At 42.6% G+C, this 23,125-nt stretch overlaps 2 protein-coding genes across 2 annotated transcripts; one reads left to right on the top strand and one right to left on the bottom strand.

Moving 5' to 3' along the window:
• Positions 1–2,527: 2,527 nt before the first annotated feature.
• On the bottom strand, positions 2,528–6,685 carry LOC146960682 (disintegrin and metalloproteinase domain-containing protein 17-like). The gene is made up of 5 exons (XM_085772156.1): positions 6,535–6,685; positions 6,307–6,437; positions 5,415–5,582; positions 5,046–5,102; positions 2,528–2,983 (listed from the first exon to the last, which is right to left on the bottom strand). Exons 1-5 carry the CDS (start codon positions 6,683–6,685, stop codon positions 2,528–2,530), a joined length of 963 nt encoding a protein of 320 aa, XP_085628282.1.
• Positions 6,686–7,051: 366 nt separating this feature from the next.
• On the top strand, positions 7,052–22,380 carry LOC146960681 (cleavage and polyadenylation specificity factor subunit 3; the record flags this gene model as incomplete). The annotated part of the gene is made up of 8 exons (XM_085772155.1): positions 7,052–7,226; positions 13,008–13,097; positions 13,233–13,383; positions 15,023–15,199; positions 18,832–18,989; positions 20,847–20,993; positions 22,013–22,165; positions 22,272–22,380. Coding segments are annotated over exons 1-8 (1,144 nt in total), but the record flags the coding sequence as incomplete, so codon positions are not given.
• Between the last annotated feature and the right edge of the window lie 745 nt (positions 22,381–23,125).

The raw sequence follows: 23,125 nt of genomic DNA, 5'->3' as shown, positions 1-23,125 counted from the left end.
ATGAGAATAAACTCTGGTACCAAACAGCTCGAGTGACACAAACCAAACAGCTGAAAACACTCTGAAGTTTAACATCTGTGTCTTTACCCCCCGCCCCCCCAAAAAAAAAACAGACAGTCACAAAAATAAAAGCAACAAAAGCAACAACACAATGATATTTTATACAAAGATATATATATACACACAGTAATAATAATAATCTGCCCTCGTACAGTAAGAAACAAACAGGTGAAATGTTCAGATAACTGACCTCAAACCAGGATAAAATAAAATAACAGGGAGGTGTTTTAAAACTGTTTAGGACAATTTTATACTGAAGTTTTAAGTTTTTCCTTTATTTTTATTAAGTGATTTAACATTTTGTCTATAAAAATTTACAAAATAGTAAAAAAAAAAAATGCCCAATGTAACTTAAAATGTATCAAAAGTCCCTTCAATCAAATATTCAATTTATTATAAAAAAAAAAACAGTTGAGCCATCCATTTATCAATCACAATTTTTTTTAAAGCAATTATTGACTGAAAAACGACTTAAATTATTTGTTTCATTGCTGATCAACATTCAACCAATTAATCAGCTTATTGTTGCAGATGTGATACACAGAAAATAAAATTGATTGACAGGTTTTAGTGGTTTTAAGGAGATGATGAACATTTATGTGATATAAAATACAGTGTCATGTAGCTCAGTGGGTCGAGTTGAAGGCACTTAACACTGTCAAGTTCAAGGGTTCGATTCCCACTGAGTCTTAAAACAGAAACACTTTTTAACCCTTTAAACTCTCCAAACCTATTTTAACCCTATTTGTACTTTATTAATATCATTTATAGAATATAAAAACATTTTGAGCCTTAAAAATAAAACTTTGACCTCTGTGTTTTTGACTTTTACTGTTTTTTTATCTGGCAGCTGCACGTGTCATTGACTCTCAGTGCACTTTGACCTTTTGAAGCTGCAACTAATAATCATTTTGACTATTAATTAATCAATTAGTCTATCACACAGTAAAAAAAAACCCAATTGATTCTGATGTAAAGACAAAAAAAAAACATCAAATAACCACAAATTAGAAGTTGACAACGTCAAATCTTTGGCATTTTTTGTGCTGTTGTGATAAAATATATAATATTTCTAAAGCTTTTAACAACATTATCCATTATTACAACATGTTGTGTTGATGCTGTTTCTATAAAATGCTGGTGACAAACACTTTGTCTCAATAGCGTAAGTTAGAAATAAATGTTTTTCTCTCATTAGACAGAAACTCGTGCACATAAATGATTGTCACATTGAAGTTGAACCTTTTTAAAACATTAAGTTCAACTCAGCAACAGTTTGACTGATGACTGAGCTACAACAAGCGTTACATTTGGCCTTTAGGGAACTAAAACGAGAGCCGGGCTTCAGCTATAAAAGTGAACGACGACTTTATGTAACAGAAATAAACGTGTAACATTCAGGAGCAAAAAAAAATCTTTGGTGGGACGTTCAAGAACTAAAAACGGACGTAGGAGCGTACAGTTGCTGGTCGTATCGTGTAGTGTGTCATCAGAAGACGAGTTGGTCTGAGTTTGTACGGTGGCTGGCGGGGACCAATCGGAGCTTTAGCGACATTTTATTGGACGAATAAAAGTATTGAACAGATGATCGATCACCACAGTTAAACACAGTTTGATTGTGGAAGCAACATCTGATCTGAGCACCGTTCAATCAGCACCAACGACGGTTTGATACCTGGAGAAGGTTCGATACCCAGCAGCGGCCCCTCGCTGCCACAGCTTCAACAGGACAATATGTTAGTTCGAGTCACTAAAGGACGTTAAAGAGACGCGGAGAGGACGGACGGAGCAGCGATTTGAAACCACGGTCTGACCACACAGGACGACGACTGGAAGGAGACGTTTTGTTTCTTTTTCTTTTTCTTATTATAATTAGGGATCAACTGATATGGTTTTATCAGGGCCGATACTGATACCGATTATTAGTAATCAAGGAAACCGATATTTAACCGATATTCATTTGCAGTAAAAATGAAAACTTTGGTGTCAGAATTTAAAAATAACACACCAGGGATCAGACTGAATACAGTCAACAGTTTGTTTCTGTTTTGTTCACTGTGAAAACCTTTGGGACATTGTTAAACAGCCAAGAGAGACGGCTTCGTTAGAGCCAAAGGAGTGCGTTTATGCGTTTAAAAATACATTTATTTTATTGGTTACCGGTGAAAAAAAACGGCCGATATCGATTATCAAAAAAAAAAAGGGAAATATCGGTCGATAATCGGTTGAACTCTGATTGTAATTAAATTCATTAAGAACGTTTTTCTGATTGAATGTGTCTCCATGTGACCAGACTGAGATCTGCTGCAGCAACAAAGCGTCAGTGCGGCGGCTTCAGGACGGAGCCGCTTTAAGAAAATAAAAAATAAAAAAAGTCGTAAAAGTTTGTGAAACCAGCACAGGAGGAGGACGTGAGCGGGACAAACCGGGCACCGTCCGTCCCGTCCGTCCCGTCCCGTCCCGTCCCTCAGCACTGCGTCTCCTTGGTGTCGATCTGGTGTTGCCTCTGCAGCCGGAACATCAGCGCCTTCTCGCTGCGACTCACCGCGCTCGTCTCCGTCAGGTCCTCGAAGGAGCGCCGCCGCTGCTCCGAGCGCTGCGCCGGGCGGCCGAACGCCTCCTGCAGCGCCTCCTCGTCCAGGTGGGAGTCGAAGCTCGGGTCCTCCTGGATGGTGGCCATGCGGGGGGAGTCCAGAGGAGGAGGAGGAGGGGGAGGAGGGGGAGGAGGAGGAGGAGGATGGTGAGGAGGAAGAGGAGGATGACAGCAGGAGTCTGGACCGGGGCCGAAGCCGAAGCCGGAGACCGGCGGCGTGCTGGTCTGCTGCGGACCGGACGGCTGGAAGCGCAGGTTGGTGGTCGGGAAGGTCGGAGGCTTGAAGATCCGGACGGACGCGGACTCCAGGCTGCTCAGGAGCTCGGCATTCTGGGAAAATGAACAGAGTCAGAGTCAGTCAGTCCGAGTTTGATGGTTAAAGACCCCCTCCCATGAAAATCGTGTTTTTCGTGCTTTTCACATGTTCCTGTGGCATTTTTCTTGTGTTAGAGCACATATCAGCAGAAAAGGAAGTGCAAAATTGCATTTCAGAGTTTTTCTGCCTTCAAACTGCTGTGAACCAATGGCAGACGCAAACTGGCAGTTTCAGGGAGACTGGAGCTGACGTGTCACAGCTCCAGGGGAGGGCACTAGTGCTACAAGCTCCCGCCCCGCTCTGCATCTGGCCCAGAGGTGAAAGACTTGGCAGCTCGGTGGAGCTGTCAAGGTATAACAGGTATAGCTCACCTGGTAGAGCAGCTTGCACCATGAGCAAGGACTATGCTCCAGTCTGGGATCGAATCCCAGTGTGGAGTTTTACGCTAAACGCGCTGAATCTGTAATTGTACAATGTCCAGCTGTCAGCGAGCGGGGGGGGATGGGGTGCGAGGAGGTGGCTGGGCGGGTGCAGAGCAGCGCAGTCTCCGCCCACCCTCCAGAGCTGCATTGCTAATGAGCTGCTGGTTTTAAAATGACCAAAAAGGGGGAGGGGGACTTTAAAGATGAACTCTCTGTGTCTCTAACCCTCCTCTCCTCCGTGTGCATTTGTTTTCAACAACGAAGCCGGTGAGAAATCAATCCATGGAGCGGTGGATAAGGTTATTTATCATCTACCATGTTACCATGTGTGTGTATTTGTGTAGTCTTATCTGTCATAAACAAGGACGCAGCAACACGCCTCCCTGGAACTAGTTACAAGTCATTGATTTAACCAGCACTAGGACTCTGGAGCTGGTTAATTAAGGGACAAATGCTGCATAGTTCCTCTTTAAAGGAGAAGACTTTTAGATTTTTTAATGTTCAACTGACGTCAACATGTCGACCTCCTCTCTCAGTCAGATCTCAGAGGGAACTGTGATGTGTTCAAGTGTCTAAATTCATCTTAAAACCCCCAAAATATGGGGCGGCATTTAGCTCACTGGGTAGAGCTGCCGCCCCATGTTGAGGCTCAGTCCTCGGATCAGGCAGCCCCAGTTCGAGTCCCGCGTCGGACGGCCCTTTCCTGCGTGTCATTCCCCCACTCTCTGCCTCCCCATTTCCTGTCTCTCTCTCGACTGCACTATCAATTAAAGGCAATAAAAGCCCAAAAAATATACTTTAAAAAAATATATATATATATTCACTTTACAAAAGCCACCGCTCCTTTGTTCCCTCTTCATCCACATCAGGTCTCACCATCTTAATGAGTCTGAATGTTCAGGAACCAAATACAGTGAAAATATAATTGCATTCTAATTATATAAACAAAATATTAAATCCTTCAGAGGACAGGAAGTTTTTTTAAATAATTTTTCTTACGAATGACATTTCAATTCCTACCAATTCAGTGTTACGTTAGATCAATTGACATTAACGTAATTTAACCCATTTACTGTGTAATTTCTTTTACTTTGGCTACAAAGCCAGGTGGGTATCCTGCAGGTGATGATTCATATCAGACATGCAGTATTTTCCTCCTTTCGCTGCAATTTCATTGCATTAAAGCTCCAGTTGGTAAGTTGACGAAAGTGAAAGTAAACTCCGCGACTTGGTCGGAAATTTCAAGACAATACTCCGTCAGGTCCCTTTATGAACCTCTGCCAAGCGCCCCACACACACACAGACACACACAAAGTAGCCATGAACGCACCCACAGAGAAAAAAAAAAAAAAAAAAAAGATGTACCGTATCCATAGCACGACGTGTAGGAGCGGCGATTGGCTGCTCCTCCTGCTCCCTCTACCTGACTGGTGGAGAATCGTCGGGCGCGGTGGATTTTGGCAAATACGATTACAGGCTGTAGGTGGAGCCAGAGGAGTTGGATTTTGTCCTAAATTACTCATTTAATGTCTGACCATCAGAATATAGTGACAATTCCAGCAAATATGACTGAATAATTGTTACCAACTGAAGCTTTAATTGTGAAAAACAAGTAATTGTGACATCCCTAAAATACACACAATCAGATACTCACACTGGGGAAGAACAGAGACTTTGTGGTTTGCTCGTATTGTTTATCCAGCTTCTTGTCCTGAGAGAAGAAGATAAAGAAACTTTATTAATCCTGAAGGAGGTTGTTCACAGAAGAAAAGACAAAAGACAAGAGTAAACTAAACTAATCTCTGCACATCTTATAAAATATATATTTAAATGACTGTCCACCTGACCTATACAGACTAAAGACAGGAAAGACTTTATCATCTTCAGATTCTGTCTGTAGCACCTTAATCCCTTAATACTCATGAAAATACAGTGGTAATACGTCTCTGTAACGCGTCAGTCAGACAGTGTGACTGACAGTGTGTAGTTTAGTTCCTGACAGAGACAGAACGGAGCGACTCACCACACAGTGGACCAGGATGCTGATAGGAACCCAGAAGAGCAGAGAGAACGCCACCACCGACCCCACGATGTTGTCGGCCAGAAACTTCCCAAACGTGTTGATGTCCAGTTTGTCGATGAAGTCCCACAGACGCTCCACCACGTCCTGCACCTGCTTCATGCACTTCCCCTGCAGGAGACACACACACACACACACACACACACACACACACACACACACACACACAAGCTGTGTTTACACACATACACACACAAGCTTTGTTTACATGGAGCCAAATATTCAGATTAGATTCGGTTTAGAGTCCAAACTGAATGAAAATGCTCCATATAAACAGCTCAATCACAACAAACAAGCCCAAACCAAATCAAGTTTCATTCGGTTTCACAGAGGCAGAATAAACCTTTTCTTAAATCGATCAAAAGTATAAAACAATAAAATAAAATCATGTAAACAGTTGACCTGAAAGACTCATTCAGAAAGGATTCAATCAGAAAGAGGAAAAAGTCTCCATGTAAACCCACCTACACACACTCACATCCCGCTTGTCTTTAATGTGTTTTTTTTTTTTTGGGGGGGGGGGGGGTCCATGGGGTGTTTTCTATTATAATAACACAAGGAAATAAATAATTAACCAAAAACTTAAACAAAAGAGGGGCTTTTCAGGGAAATATACCTTTCCAATGCTTTCAGATGTCTTCAAATTTGGAATGAGTGTGATGTCATACCATTCATCAACAGATGGTTTAAGCCATTTCTTTGTGATTACACCTAAACTCAGTTCCAAATAAATAGTTTTCACACTCATAGTAGTTGAGCTAGAAGTTTGTCTTCAATGTGTTTTAAAGCTGCCGTGTGTGTGTGTGTGTGTGTGTGTGTGTGTGTTTCCACTCACCGCTCCGTCACAGAAGCCCACGGTGCAGGGTTTCCCTTTACGCAGGAACAGGAAGTTGCCCGTCTTGTCCTGGTGGGGGGCGCAGATGCCGCTGGTGCTCCGGCAGCAGACTCTGCACGACGCGTTGGTTTCTATAGAGACGAGAGGGAACAGATACAAGACTGAGACGGATGCATCATCATCATCATCACCACCACCACCTTGGTCTCACGCCGGTGTGGTCGTTACCGTTGCAGGCGCAGGGCTGCAGCTTCAGGACGGCCTGACAGAAAGGAACGCACTCCCCGTCCAGACACTCGCCGCTGTCCAGACACGCCGTCTTATCGGGAGCGTTTTCAGGAGGAGGACACTCGCTGCTGTTTCCTGTCACAACACACATAACAACACACACACGTGTAGTTTTTTGGTTATTGTTAGATGATTTGATCAGATCTGATCCAAGAGCATTTGTTGTTGTGAGTCTGTCCCTCACACACCTTGTGCTTCTGAAAGTAAACTGTAAATTATCAGTCAACATGTTGTTGTCAAGGTAACATGAAAGGGGGTAGGTGCTGTTCCATTCATGTTTATAGTATCTGGACCCTCACAGACTCTCACACTCAGTCACTTTACAGCTGACAAAGAGAGAGGGAGTGATGCTGCCTGTCGCTCAGGTGGAGCTGTGACGGAGCTGTGTGTTGATGCTGTGTGTGTGCGTGTGTGTGCGTGTGTGTGTGTGTGTGTGTGTGTGTGTGTGTGACAGTAACATCTCGGCAGACGACATGCTCTACACGGAGACGGACCTGGAGGACAGCATGGAGAAGATCGAGACCATCAACTTCCACGAGGTGAAGGAAGTGGCCGGCATCAAGTTCTGGTGTTACCACGCCGGACACGTGCTGGGCGCCGCCATGTTCATGATCGAGATCGCCGGCGTCAAGGTAACGGACGCTCACCGCCACTCACATGACTCAGCTGTTCAACCCTCTGTTGGTGTTTTGTTTTTTGCTTTTTTACTTTATTTTGCAAATAAATCGATGTACAAACCAATAAGGCAAATAGTAAACTTGTAAATATAAATAAATACAAAACATAAGATATAAGAGCATGAAATAAAATAAACAAACATCAAATAAACAAGACAAAGAAAAGAAAGTATGTACAGTAAAGTAAATAAATTAGAAAAATTAAACATTTCAATCAATAATCGATGTGACCAGATCAATAAACTGAGTCTGACAAACAGGAAATCAGAAGTAAGGCTTCTAAAACATGCAGCATCCCTTCAAAATAAAAGCATGGAAATACAAATCCTTTTAAAAAAAGAAACTGTTTTTAACACCGTGTTGTCCTGCACTTTATCGTCATCATGTCTAAATGGAAGCGCATATTGATAAGTAATTTCATCAACTCACAAAAAATATTTCCCAGAATGCACCTCTTCACCTAAACTTCATTATCACATAATATCACATTATGTAAATTATAAACATATGAATCGCAGTGATTCACTCTCTCTGCTGCGACAAAGAACAGATGTTATTATGATTTATTTATCTTAGTTGGAGCAGAAACAGTGAAGATTAAAACGCAGCTGTGTTTTGACTAAAAAGTGATTGATTGAAAATCCTAATCAATAATCACAGACTTCAGGCTCCAGAGTCAATTTCTCTTCATTTGATGAGCAAAATAAACTGTTTAAAGACGTCGCCTCGGGCTTTAAGTTGAAGGATGGTTTTATAATTTTAACATTTTGTTGAATAATCCAATTAATAATAAACAAATGTATACTTTTAGATCATTTTATTCATTTGTATGTTGTGTTAATCCTATATATGCTGGTGTTGATGTATAATTTATTCAAATATCATGACAAGGAGAGTTTGAAAGTGATCCGTGACTAAATCTGAAGTTAATTCCCATCTACTGATTACCTTGTTTTAACCAGTCAACAGGCCTCCTGAGGTGTGTGTATATTAACCTACACCTGAAATACACAGCATCATAAAATATGCATGCACTTAAACTTTTATATGAAATAACAGGGTATCCACGGGGTCTTAAAAAGTCTAAAATTTGAAAATCTAAATTTTAGGCCTTAAAATGTCTTAAATTTGTTGAATTATTGTGTTCAAGTCTTAAATAATTTTAGACAGGTCTTAAATTTTCTTATGCCCACCATGGACGAGCATTTCACTCGCATTTGCCCCTAAAAAAAAATACATGTGTGAACCAGGAAAATCACAAAAAGAAAGAGCACAACCTGCGATTGGTCAAAAACTACAAATCCCACAATTCTCTGGCCTCAACAATAACAGTAGTTAGTGTAAGTAAGGGAGAGTGGAGCTGTCGGTGAAAAGAGGAAACAACGCCACGTCTGGTCCTGTTCTATGTTGTTCGTTCACACCGTCACCGTTTATTCGTTACGTCCGCGGTGTAAAAGGCCGTGACGCAAAGACGCGATTAGGCGCGAGACGCGATTAGGCGCGCGACGCGGTAGACGCGACTTTTTTTTTTTGCGACGCAATACACCCGATTTGTTTTGGGCGACGGGACCTTCGCGTCTTCGTCTATTTCAAAAAAAAGCGTTCCTCGTGTTTGGTGGGAAGCTTTTTTTTCGCTCGAGTTGTGACGCGCGACCAAACGCGAGATACGCGGTTTGACGCTCTTTTTGACTCGTGTCAAAAAAAAATTCACGAGCCCGCCAACAACTTTTTTTTTTTTTTCAAAGCAGGTTCAACTGGACTTAGTTATTTGTCTAGGAAGACGTTTCACCTCTCATCCAAGAGGCTTCATCAGTTCATGTAGCATCTGACCAGGCTGGGACTGGTCCAACTAACTGGTCTGGAGACTCAGTAGAAGTCCAGTTGCTTTCGATTTAACCTCCTTTGAAATACTATGACCTGGACAAATGAGAATATGCACAGGCCTACAACAACATTTCTGCTCTCATCGACCATGGTTGAGGTCACAACGCTGCTCTGTAGCTGCTCTGGAAGTCCGAGACACTGAGGCCAAACGCCGCCGTCGCTTCTGATCCATGTCGGCGAGTTCCGGGCTGATGAGCTACAGAGACTTTAGAGTCAAAGGAGCAGTGCGTCGCTGTGTCGGACTGTTTGGATTTAATGAAGAAGCTGCACAGAGTCAGGTGAGCAGAAGCTGCCCCCCCCCCCCCCCCCCCCTCACCGTGGAGCCGCTGCTGTCTCACAGCCGCCACCGACCCCTAGAATAAAACACCACCGACCCCTAGCGTGACGCACAGTATACTGTTATGAGACACATTATGCATCCCAACTGTCTTTTTTTTTAGAGGATTTTTTTTTTTTAACCAAGAATGCGAAAAATCATGATCCAGGGGCCAAAATTCGAAACAAATATATTTTTAATCATAATTCTCATTATTCTCCTGATGTCGGTTTAATGTAAACAGATTGAGCTGATACGCGAGAGTAATGTGACAGCGGGGCAGTGCTGCAGCTGCTGTGCTGTGATGGACCTGATCAGACTGGTGGTGGTCCACAGTCAATCAGTCCCAGATCCTCCACCGTCAGCAGATCCCCCGAAAGCCCCCGCAAATAATACATCGACAAGAAGTTAAGTGGCAAGTTGCACCTTTTCGTCGGCTTATTATTTGCGGATTTTTTTTTTTATAGCCTATATAACGTCACTGCAACATGCGGCTCTCAGTGCTTGTCGGTGTTGTGTCTATAAATTGTGAAATAACTTTTCCTCAATAGAAATATGAGACGTGGTCGATAGGTTTCATTCATCCATGTTTTGGCAGACAATACAAATAACCAATGATAATGAGATTTCCACCGCGTCGAACCAATCATGTGGCTGGAATAGAGCCAGTCAACAGTAACATGTGCATTTGTTTGGGTTGCTGCAGATGTGCACATCAGCTGACACCGCCAGAGAGAGACACATAACAGCCGCTTCAAGGAGACTAGCGGACTTTTTTTTTTTTTTAATAGCCTCTTCATTCATCTTGGGCGGGGGGCGGTGCGCCGTCTTATAATGTTACAGAAAACCCTGCATTATGTTTTTTACAACTCGTGTTCCTACACTATAGAGACAACTTGCTGTTGGCTCTATATTTCAAGAAACTTGTTTTCTGTTTAAAAGGCACAATTCACCCATCTTTTAACCGGGTAGTTACGTCTCCAGTCTGTCGAGCGGGCGAGCGCACAGCTGATGTGCTTCCATGACAACAGACGCACGGATTCAGTGTGGACAGAGAGCGTCAGATGTGACGCGATTGTCGGACGCTCGTTCGCGTCGCATCCAGTTAGGACACGGTGTGAGCAGCCACATCCACTGCGCTCTGGATCAGCTGATCGGTGCTCAGGTGACGTTAGATCTTCACTTTTTTAAACTCATACAAAGTGCAGCCAAACAGCAGGCTGAAGAGAGAGGAGCAGCAGCAGCAGCAGCAGCTCTGACAGCTCCTCTGTGGCGCTGCAGACAGGCTGCAGGTGAGCTGGCCTGAGAGCAGAGTGCCGTCTCTTTTTTTTTTTTTTTTTTTAGCAGCCTTTGTTACAGATAGGCTACATGTCCATGTGCATGTGCATGAGAACTGATTTTGAATCGAAGAGACACCCAAATATTCACATCCTTCAGTCCAGGCTTTTGAAAAGAGAGTAGCCTATAAAATCAGCTTCATGTAGCAGTTAACTTTAAAATGGTTCGAATATATTGCTGCTGAATAAATCTGAAACATGTGATGTGCATTTTTTGGGGGGAAATATGGCTTCTGATATAATAGTCTGTAGACATCATCATCATTCAACGTTTTCACATGGTCTGGTGTTAATAAAGCAAACTAAAAATCGCAAAAAGAAAATCAAGAATCGGTTGAATCGAAAATCGATTTTGAATCGAATCGTGACCCTAAAAGTCGGAATCGAATCGTGAGCCACCCAAAGATTCACATCCCTAGTACAGAGACCTGCCACAGTGTCATGGTGCATTAATATAAACTTCAACCTCAGAGCTGTCAGTCCTCAGACTGTCCTGACTGTCCCTGAACATCACACAGGGATGCAAACAGCGCGCCGAAAAGCGAAACTCGCTTTTTTCATGACCAATTGACCCTTCGCCAACTCCTCCCACAAACGGCTATTGTCCAATCCTACGTTAGCAACCGTAACTATAGGCCTGGCAAGCTTTCCGCAGTGAGTCATTACGTTTGCTTTTGTGGACACATTTTGAGACTAGGACGAAAAACATTTGTTTGTAGAGAAGGATGTTGTTGCTGCTGCTGCTACTACGGCGGCGGCGGCGGCGGCAGAAGCAATATAGAGATGTTCAGATATGAGCGGACTTTTTTTTTCGACTTGAGCAAGTGTAGATATGGGGAAAACCATATGTTCACCTCCGAAATGACAGCTGTACTTTTAGGGCTTTTACCTGGGCTTTTAGGGCTTTTACCTGGGCTTTTAGGGCTTTTACCTGGGCTTTTAGGGCTTTTACCTGGGCTTTTAGGCGAGGGATCCTCCAGGCAGGGACTGCTTTCACTGACTGATACAGCGGTGGGAGAAAACAAAACAGCAGCGAAAACTGTATGTGGTTCACAATCGCCCCAAAACTTAGAGTTTGACAACGTTTCATGACCAGTGAGATGACCTAAGTCTTGGTGGGTTGATAGACGGTAAAATTACCGGTCCTTACTGCTGCTCTGTACATTGTCCAGTCGTGTCGTTGAACAGATGTTTTATCCTCCTGCGCGAGTCACGTCACTGAAAACTATGAATGATCTTTGTGATTTCTTCTCTCTATTATCTCAGAACAGTTTATCCAGAAATTTGCTGATATTTCCTTTGAAATCGATACCAAATACTGCCAGGAGCATGGCTGGGAGTGAAAGCTTGCCCGGCGTAGCAACAGTAACCAAGGGGGCGGGGCTTACGCGAAGGGTCAATTAGGTGACTTGTGTGAATCGTTCAGATCCGAAGAGTTTTTGTTTTGAGGGGGGGGGGGTCTCAGCGTCTCAGCTGGGGTCAGTAAAATGTTTTTCTAACAGGCTGACAGTGACAATCACGTGAGGCGAACTCATTCATGGTCTCTGATTATACTGATAACAGCCGTCCTCCAATGTAGACGCGCGACATGCACGCACGTTACCCAAAGCGGTGACGCCGTTTTTTCCCCCCGTGCACGTCCGCGGCGCACAGCTCCACGGACGTGCACGGTTCCCTACGTTGCTGTGTCAGGCAGGTGTTTCCCACGGAGCTCTGCCCCGTTTCAGAGGTGAAGGAAGCCCTGAGTGGAAAGACGTCGCCTCTGCGATGTAGAATGTGTTCAATTAAAGTGAAACTAACACATTATATAGGCCTATATGTCCATTACACACTGAATGAAACATCCCATGTCTTTATTTATTCAGTTTATTTTAATAGTAATAATTATGACTAACATTCAGTGAAGACCTAAAAATCAGTATCTCCAAAATTGAAATATTGCAATGGTTTTTATTTTTTTAAAGCATTTTTAATATAGAAATGTTGGCCTTCTGAAAACTGTCCATCTATATGCACTCAATACTTGGTTGGGGTTGAACTACTGGAAATTGACTTTTCTGTGATATTGTTAATGGTGAGCCCCCCCCCCCCCCGCCAGACAATACCTCTCTTTTTTGGTCCTGACCCGTTTGCATCCCTGTATATGTGTGTGTGTGTGTGTGTGTGTGTGTGTGTGTGTGTGTGTGTGTGTGTGTGTAGTTGTTGTACACAGGAGACTTCTCCCGTCAGGAGGACAGACACTTGATGGCGGCGGAGATCCCCAGCGTCAAACCAGACATCCTCATCACCGTGAGTGTAAGCATTCAAACCGTTCAATCTTTATTTAAACACAGAGCACAGACACTTAACATTGAACCTGTGTGTGTTTGTGTGTGTGTGTGTGTGTGTGTGTGTGTGTTTGTTGTGTGTGTGTGTGTGTGTCAGGAGTCGACCTACGGGACTCACATCCACGAGAAGCGGGAGGAGCGAGAGGCTCGGTTCTGCAACACGGTCCACGACATCGTCAACAGAGAAGGTCGATGTCTGATCCCCGTGTTCGCTCTGGGCCGAGCGCAGGAGCTGCTGCTCATCCTCGGTGAGACCACGGCAACAACGACGCCATGACGACACACGGCGACCTAAGAGTGGCGCTTTCCCTTCAGCTGAGGGAAAAATGAATTCAGGCTTCAAGTTTTATTTACAAGATTAAACTAAGGGACGTGTTTCTGTCTATGGATCACACCGAAACATTTTCATTCACCATACACACTCGTTAAAGCCCCAGTGTGTAACTTATTTGGCTTTTTAGTAGCAAAAATCTAATATTGCTTTCATAAATACGTATTTCACTGAAGTCGAATCACACCCGCATACAAATGAAAGCTTTCTGGTACCTTAGAATGAGTTGTTACAAGTCGTTACAAACACATAAGTGGGCGACGCACCGAACCGAGGCGGCCATGTTGCATCGTGACCGTAGGTAACCACGGAAACTCAGCGGAGCTGTCGGCTCGGCCTGTTAAAACTGTCACCACTGTGCAGGGCCGTTGCTAGGAATTCTGGGCCCCCTCCCCCTAACTTTTCCAGTTTTTTTTCTTAGACTACGTATGTATTATCATTTTTTATTCAGCCTAGTAGCCTACCTTGTTTTGATGCTAATGCAACATTACACTGCAAAAACCCAAGTATCTTACCAAGAATATTTGTCTTATTTCTAGTCAAAATGTAATTTCTAGTCAAAACAAATATCATTATACCTAAAATAAGACTCAGAATATTAAAAGTAGCTTGTTTTTAGACACTTTTTACTTCTTTCAAGCATATTTTCACTTGGAATAAGTAGAAAAAATCTGATAGTGGAACAAGTTTTTCTTCCTTATTACAAGCACAAAAAACTTGCTTTCACTGGCAGATTTTTCTACTTATTTCAAGTGAAAATTAGTTTGAAACAAGTGAAAATTATCTAAAAACAAGTTAATTTTTAGGTTATGAGTCTTATTTTAAGTGGAAAGAGATTAGTTTTGACTAGAAATGAGACATTTGGACAAGAAATAAGACAAATATTCTTGGAAAGATGTTGAGTTTTTACAGTGTACTATGAGTATTAGTCAGGGTCTTACACAGAATAAATCAGTCATACAAAGATTAGACTACTGGGGTTTTTTATGGGCCCCACTGGGCGCTGGGCCCCTAGAATTATCATCACCTTTCTCCCCTATACAACGGCCCTGCCACTGTGTAGTGTGAGGAAGGACGGAGGCACTGGTGTTGCATTCAGGTGCAGTCAGGCAGACGGCCGTCGGCAAACCAACCGGATGTCATTTTACTCGACGAGAGAAAGACGGTAAAACGTGGGTCGGGTAAACAATACGACATCACCATGACAACATATTGCTACGCCTGTATTGTTTTGCCTCGTGCTGGCGGATCACTTGTTTACATAGACGCTTGTTTATCCTGATACATGCAGCGTCTGTTGTCTGTCTGACGTCTGCCCGATTTCACCTGAATGCAACATAAAGAATACGTTCAGATATGTAACCGCACCGCTAGATGGGGGGAATTCCTACATACTATACCTTTAAAGAGGAACTATGCAAGATTTTTACCTTAAAGGGATAGTTCAACATTTTGGCAAATTGCTCCATTGCCATAATCCCTATAGTCATAGCAGTAGGTTCGTTAACTTTATTTGTGTGTGTGTGTGTGTGTGTGTGTGTGTGTGTGTGGACCAGACGAGTACTGGCAGAACCACCCGGAGCTCCACGACATCCCGATCTTCTACGCTTCGTCTCTGGCCAGGAAGTGCATGGCCGTGTACCAGACCTACATCAACGCCATGAACGACAAGATCCGCAAGGCCATCAACATCAACAACCCCTTCGTCTTCAAGCACATCAGCAACCTGAAGATTTGTTTTGTTTTTGTTTTTGTTTTTACTTTTCTGTCCTGTTTTATTGTGTCGTCAGGTTTGTTCTGTCCTTTGTTTTCTGTTTTGTCTGTTTTGGTCAGTGTATTGTCAGTGTATACGTTGTGTATGCTCAGGGTTGCAAAGGGGCGGAAAATGTCCAGTTTTTTATTCCAAATTGGAAAATATCCATGGGAATTATGGGAAATTATGGGAAATTATGGGGATTAACTGGAAATTTGGGGTAATTTAAACCAACACTAAGGAACTTTCAACCTTCATAAAATATTTTCATAACTTTTGTGATGATACATCGACTTACAACGAGTTGAATGACACCTCTGTCATGGCCTGAGGGGGTCTGTATCTCTTTCTCTGGCACTAAGCAGCTTTGAGGAGCATGGTAGGAACCCTGCTCTCACTTAAGTTTCACTTTCACTTTTGCGAGTCACAACAAGGAGGGAGCAGGCAAAACGGCACTTTAGCAATGGATTATGTTTGTGTTTTCACTTTGAAATGATCCACTGGAAACAGAAACTTAGTTTTGATGTCTTCTGTTAATTTTAATGCAGGATATTTACAGGGCTTCACGCTAGTGTTCATGGGAAATGGAGTCTTCCTTCAGGCAAAACACTACCGCTTTGGTCCACAGGCGCCGCCAAACTCAACCAAAACTGAAAGTTCTTTAGTACTGCTTTAAACAAACTGTATCATATCCAAACATAAATGTAAATATTTTGTTTCGTCATAAGCAGACATCCATGCAAAATAACAATACAATTAAAAAACATGACATTTCCACAGATTTATTTGTGAGTAGAACTTTATTCTTGTATGAACAATCAGCTATTTTACTGAACAACAAAAACATCCCAGCGAGCAAGCCGACGTCGAAACAACGTCTTTTCTACGTCATGGTCCGACGTCGAAATGACGTCCCTGGCGGGTGCAGAATGAAAGTTTTTGTTACGTCTTTTTTGGACGTCTTCTGGACGTTCAGTTTTGACGTTTATAGGACGTCTATACAAGGTTCAAATAAGGTTGAAAAATGGTCGGCGTGGACGTCCTCTTGACGTCTTATATTGACCGAATTTGAACGTAATTTATACATAAAAATTATTTTAAATATTTAAAAATATTGACCATATCAATGGCCTTATGAAATTATGTAGATTAGGCCATGTATCCAATACAGCATTCAAAGTACATTGTAACTGCATGTTATGCACTGTGAAAGTGCACAAATACCATTTGCGTACATTAAATATTGTTGTTGACGGTGTGTATGCCCCCCCTCCTGTGTCCCTCCTTTCCCATGAAGAAGTCCAATGCAGAATTCAAAATACACTTTTATTATTTTTGTTGGAAATTAAATTCAATGTTTCAGGAAAGATAATTTGGTTCATACATGAAACACAGTAGTCAAAAAGAGGACTTTGTCTTCAGCTCTTACAAAGAACATCCAAGATATTTTATGTCTGTTGAGCTTGTGTCTTCTCTCGCCCGACACTCACTGCTGTGTGATCACACGTGTTCAGTGCATGCCAAGCCAAGTAAGGATGTAAACAATTAAATTAATTGCAGTCAATCAATCCTTTTCTAGGAGTTTTTTGTGAAATGTAAACAAGCAAAGCCGACATAAAGTAGCGGGATCTCTATTTAAATGTACACAGGGGAGAGAGGAGGTGAAAAGAGACAACAACACTGTTACCTGTTGTATACTGGCCTCAGGATGTACCATCGCTAAAACACAGAGACCACAGTGTGTAACGAGTCAAAAAGCCGCCGTCACTGAGCTGCCGTGTACGGGAGGATACGGTAAAACCGACGTGGGTCCGGTGTGTTTATCAAAGCTTGGTCCGTGCTGAGGCACCGGGTCGGTTTGAGCTGCGTTCAGGCTGCATTAAAACTCCTCAGGGAGTGTCCAACATCAAAATATTAAATCCAGCAGCAGTCCACTGAAATTCACAAAAAAAAAAACTGTCTGTTTCTTGATCTACGAACAACTCCAATCTGTCACATGAATCCGCCGACAGCACCGACTTGAAGCCCGTGTGCCCCCGTCGCTGGGCGTCTGCTCGCCGCTGGACGACTCCTGCAGCACCGGCGCCTCCTTCTCCTGCGGCTCCTCCGCGGCGCGCTCCGCGATGCCGGTGAGGAAGAGGACGCCGTCCTCGCTCGCACTGCTCCGGATCAAACTGCAGAGGAGACGAGAGAGACTTCCGTTACCGAGGCAACGGCCTCTGATCCCCCAGGCTCCTGTTACCGAGAAAGTCACCGTTAAATCCCCAGTCTGTGGTCAGTTCATACCGCCTGTTAGGATTTGCTTTAGGAGTGACCAAGAGCTAACAGGCTACATCCATGGTAGGGCTAGTCCCATGCTGCCACCTACTGAACTGCATGCGGGCCTACTCCTTCGCCATCCCGCTGGAGATAACAAGCCAATTAACTTTATCTCTATCCATATAAACGCACAGAAAAATATTTTTGCATGGAGAAATTGTAAAATGATGTAATCTGATAACGTTAATCAACAGTAAAAATGATAGATTTTACCTCTTTCAAATGAGGGGGACCAAGGTTGCAGAATATGATTGTGCATGACAATCAAAACATGCTGTAACGACAGTCTATCGAGCAAAAACAAAAACGAATAATGAAATATTAAAATCCTCATGAATTAAAGTCGTTTTGATCATGGCTGGTGACGTGAGGCTATAACTAATGAGAAGAAAAAAAAAGTTGACGATCTGAGGGTTTTTTTTTTTAACAATAGCAGAGGGTTACTGATACCATGAACACATTATTAACTAAGTATACAAAAGAGTGTGACTTTAACATTAAATAAAAGGTAATGTGCATAACTATAAGATATAGCTACTTACCGTCGATGATCCGTAGTTGTCTGACAGCTTCTCACAAAACTAACCGCTCGTAAATTCAAATTGCGCGGGTTCGCGCATGCGCAGTACACCAAGTTTCAACCGTTGCTAGGCAATCAGTGCCCATCGGGCAGTGCGCAACGCGCGCGCGCGCATGCACACACACACAGATTACGTAGCCATACCAGACGCCAGGCTTAATTTCGTCAATAAATATATTATTATTATTATTATTTTTATAAATTACATTCAAATTTGGACATAGATGTCAAGAGAGAGTCACACCACACAGCTGAAGATTTCCAAAAAAGATGTGATAAAAAATTATTGTGCATCCGTCTTTTTTAGGTCAGATATTGAACGTCACATCAACGTCCAGAAGAGGTTATTATACGACGTCCAGATATGACCTATTTTAGACGTCAGTTAGACGTACAGATGTGGTCCTGGACCGACCGACGCGATCTGGACCTGATCTGGAGGTCCATTAGACGTCAGATGTTTGCTGGGATGAATATTGAGTAAAATATTACTAATTGCTTATTAAGGGCCAACCTTCAATTTTGTAAATTTTGGATTTATTCCCGTTTATTCCCATAGAAAGTTTCCGATATTACCCGATACCCGATATTTTGCAACCCTATGTATGCTATTGCCTGTTTCCATTGTCGTTGTCGTTTGTTTTCTGACGTGTGTGTGTGTGTGTGTGTGTGTGTGTGTGTGTGTGTGTGTGTGTGTGTGTGTGTGTGTCAGAGCATGGACCACTTCGACGACATCGGGCCCAGCGTGGTGATGGCGTCGCCCGGCATGATGCAGAGCGGTTTGTCCCGGGAGCTGTTTGAGAGCTGGTGCACGGACAAGAGGAACGGCGTCATCATCGCCGGCTACTGTGTGGAGGGGACGCTCGCCAAGGTGGGAATCGAACCTGCGACACCTCGGGTCCCTTCTGCAGTTTTTTTTTTTTTTTTTATTATCACAGGAAGTGAAACGTTTCCTCCACTGGTTTTAGAAATGTCAGGTCTGTGCTCACTTTTGGAGACAAGTTAAGAACAACAGAGAGTGAGAGAGTGAAATCAAATAAACAATCACAGCAATAAATAAAAATAGACAATAACAGCTGTAAAATTAGTTTGTCTGCCCCAAATGCATCTTTCTTTATTTATAACTTCTCCTTTAATCGGTATCTTACAGTTTGGTGATAATAACTGCGATGGCAAGAACAGCAACACAAATAACTCTGACTGAGAACAGTGTAATTGCTGAAACAAGATCTTTTACAGTGTGTGTATCTGAATAAAAACCAGAAATAAGACTCTTATTTAAATTATATTATTGATCGGCATCAATAGATATTCCCAGTATTGGATCAGTCCGGTCAGTTTTATTGATAATGTTGAGTTTAATGTGGCTACGTAACAAGAATCTGAATCTGTGACAGACTCCTGTGTTAACGACGTAGGACCGATCAGAAGAGTGTGTCGTGTTTAGGGATGGGTATCGAAAACCGGTTCCTCTTCGGAACCGGTTCCAACTTGGATCAATTCCTGGAATCGTGTGCGTGTCTGCTTTAACGATTCCCTTATCGATTCCGTTTGGTTCAGAAACCCGCGCATTAATTGATTAATGACGTTACGTGACGTTACGTTAAAATCAATCTTCATTATAAATGAGGGTGCTTAGTGTTTATATCCACGTGTCACCGTTTGTTCTCCCAAAATAAAGTTAGTGGCGTGTCTGTGTGGAGCGGAGCTGCTGACAGATGCAGCTGACAGTGACGTTTCCTCATCACTAACCTGTGAGCCAGAGCCACCCTCCGGTCCTCCCTCCCTCACGCCGTGAGGACAGGACAACGTCTCCTGAACAGGCTACATGTCTATTCTTTGTGTTTTTCTCTCTTCATTTCCAACCACCTCGTTTCAGGTTTTGCTCGTAGCCAGGTGAAACGGTAGCTGCGCCGTGTGTCTTTTCTCTTGCGCGCTCTCTCTCTTTCGCTCGCTCACTCGCTCACTCCGCATAAAAACGAACGTTATGAAAACAATAACTAGTGAGAAGATACAGATGCATAAAAACTATGTAATGGAAACATTGTTAAATTCCTCCTGTGAGCACAGCTGCCCCACAGCCACAGTGGTCTAGTGTTAACCTGTCCAGGCAGGTCGGTCCTGTCTACTTTTTTAATGTCAGAGCCATTAATACAGTGTTTTCAACCTTGGGGTTGGGACCCCATGTGGGGTCGCCTGGAATTCAAATGGGATCGCCTTAAATGTCTAGTAATTGATAAATTTATTTTTTTTAACTAATTATTTTTCACAATCTTAAACAACTATATTCTTTATACATTCACTTTCTTGAATATAAATCAAGATAAAATAAAATGCAGCATATACAAATATCTGAGCTTGCTCATCTTGATTGAGGGTCACCAGAAATTTGTGATGTCAAAAGGGGTCATGAGCCAAAAAAGGTTGGGAACCACTGCATTAATGCAAACAAACCCATTTCTCTTTTATTCCCTCACCCAATGAGAATCGATAAGAGAATCGATAAGGAATCGAATCGATAAGCAATATCGATAATGGAATCGGAATCGCTAAATTCTTATCAATACCCATCCCTAGTCGTGTTGCGTTCAAGTGCCGCTGGGGTTTAATGAACTTTTAATAATATTTTTATATTATTTTAAATGATGAAACTTTTCACACAGGTTATTTAATGTACTGTGTGTAATGTGTGTGTGTGTGTGTGTGTGTGTGTGTGTGTGTGTTGCAGCACATCATGACGGAGCCTGATGAGATCGCCACCATGTCGGGACAGAAGCTTCCTCTCAAGATGTCGGTCGACTACATCTCCTTCTCCGCTCACACCGACTACCAGCAGACCAGCGAGTTCATCCGGGCGCTCAAACCGCCGCACGTGGTAAAAACAACACACACACACAGACACACAGACACACACTATTTAAATCCACACTATTTAATTAAATCCACAAAGCGATGTTCCTGGATCCTTTGGGTTTATTGCGACACACTAACAGGCAAAAACACAGTTTTTTCATGCACTGATCAATTTTGAGATTTTGGGATATTTTTCTCTCAGAAAAGTGGAAAGAAATGGTAGAAAATCCACATTAAGGTTTTTTATTTTACTTCATTTTGTCTCTTTCATCAGTAGATTTCTCCTAAATTCACCAAAAGTTATGTCAGGTATCACTGTAAAGCTCCCTCTCTCTCCTGAACAATTATGTGGATCCAAAAATTGTCATTTCCTCCGTATCCGCAGTCAATCGTAAAAGTGCGATTCACATTAATGATCTATGGAATTTTACAGTACAAATCTTTAAAGGCCGTTTTCTCAAAATGAGTTTTTCCTCAGACTCTGGACCCGAAATCTCCACTTCAGCAGCACTTACAGACACCAAACCTTCCAGTTTTATTCCTGTCTATATTCTGAAGGTTTTTACAGAGGGGATTGTTAATATATCATCCACAGCCTGATTTATACAACATTTTACTCCTAAAAACATGGCGATATTTGAATTTTTAGGGCTGGTGACAGTATTTTCTCATTTACAGAGTGATAAAGAGAGATATCCAAAATCCTCCTCTGTAAAAACTTCTGACTCTAATATGTCAACAAAATAAAACAAGAATTTTGAAAGTAGCTTTATCTGTTGTTCAGATTTCTGTTCTGGAAATGTATGCAAATTAGCGCATATTTCATCAGATATTGCCTCATTTACATATTTAAACATAAAACTTGACAAAACTTGTAATACAAAAAATATTTGTCTTAATGTGAGTGATAAACTTGGGAAGTTTCATGGTGATATCTGTTAGTTTAAATTTCTACCCTATTCACCTGTAGTGTCCCACCTTAATGCAGTTTGTGTGTGTGTGTGTGTGTGTGTGTGTGTGTGTGTGTGTGTGTGTGTGCAGATCCTGGTGCACGGCGAGCAGAACGAGATGGCCCGGCTGAAGGCGGCTCTGATCCGAGAGTACGAAGACAACGACGAGGTTCACATCGAAGTCCACAACCCGCGAAACACTGAAGCCGTGACGCTGAACTTCAGAGGAGAGAAACTGGCCAAGGTGTGTGTGTGTGTGTGTGTGTGTTGTTGTTGTGTTGTTGTATTGGTGTGGGCCGTGTTGTTAACTCCCAGCATGCTTTGCTCTGCTCCGCTGTGCTGTGCTGCAGGTGATGGGCGTGCTGGCGGATGAGAAGTGCTCTCAGGGTCAGAGAGTCTCCGGGATCCTGGTGAAGAGAAACTTCAGTTACCACATCCTGACGCCGTCCGACCTCTCCAGTCAGTCTGTGTGTGTGTGTGTGTGTGTGTCTGTGAGACTGTGTGTGTGTGTGTGTGTGTGTGTGTGTGTGTGTGTGTGTGTGTGTGTGTGTGTGTGTGTGTGTATTGTCAAACACTTATTATAATTGATGAATGTTTAATGTTATTGATCCGTCATCAAATGTTTCAAGCTGCTTCTGTCACAGAAAGTAAACCTCAACATCTGGACTGATTGGTTGGTTGGTTGGTTGATAGAAAGAAAGAAAGAAAGAAAGAAAGAAAGAAAGAAAGAAGTAAGGAAGGAAAGAAAGAAAGAAAGAAAGAAAGAGTGAAGGAAATAAAGAAAAAGAGAGAAAGAGGTGGAAAGAAAGACAATAGCTGGGTTTCCATCCAAGTCGTATCGAATTTAAAAGCGGATTTTGTGAAAATGCGCAAAAAGCAAAGCGAATTAATGCCCGTTTCCATTCATTAGTGTTTTGCGATTAGGAGGAGTGCACCGTGAGATTACGTCATAAGAGAGCGTGAATGTATCCAACAGTTGACACTCAGCTGACACTCAACATCATGGACAATTTACGTACTTTCCGGACTATAGACGCACCTGTATAATCCGCACCAGCTACATTTTAAAAGAAAATACTGTACATATTATATAGGCCGCACTTTAATATAAGCTGCAGGTTTTCATGTTGTAACATGAGATATTTACACAGAAAGACAGTAGGAACTGTGACAGTCCGCTCGCTTTTCCGCTGTTTTGGTTATG

Source organism: Trachurus japonicus, unplaced genomic scaffold (assembly GCF_045865225.1).
Source record: "Trachurus japonicus isolate A0001 unplaced genomic scaffold, Traja_1.0 AP030134.1".
In the NCBI taxonomy this organism is placed as follows: domain Eukaryota; kingdom Metazoa; phylum Chordata; class Actinopteri; order Carangiformes; family Carangidae; genus Trachurus; species Trachurus japonicus.
Note: the sequence above shows the minus strand (reverse complement) of the source record. Positions and strands in the feature narration are given on the sequence as shown.

Coding starts and splice junctions, on each gene's coding strand:
- LOC146960682 (XM_085772156.1), bottom strand. CDS start 6,685: ATGTGTGTTGTGACAGGAAACAGCAGCGAGTGTCCTCCTCCTGAAAAC. Junction 5,583..6,306: donor TGGGCTTCTGTGACGGAGCG/GTGAGTGGAAAC, acceptor TGTCTCCTGCAG/GGGAAGTGCATGAAGCAGGT. Junction 2,984..5,045: donor AGTCTCTGTTCTTCCCCAGT/GTGAGTATCTGA, acceptor TCATTTTCCCAG/AATGCCGAGCTCCTGAGCAG.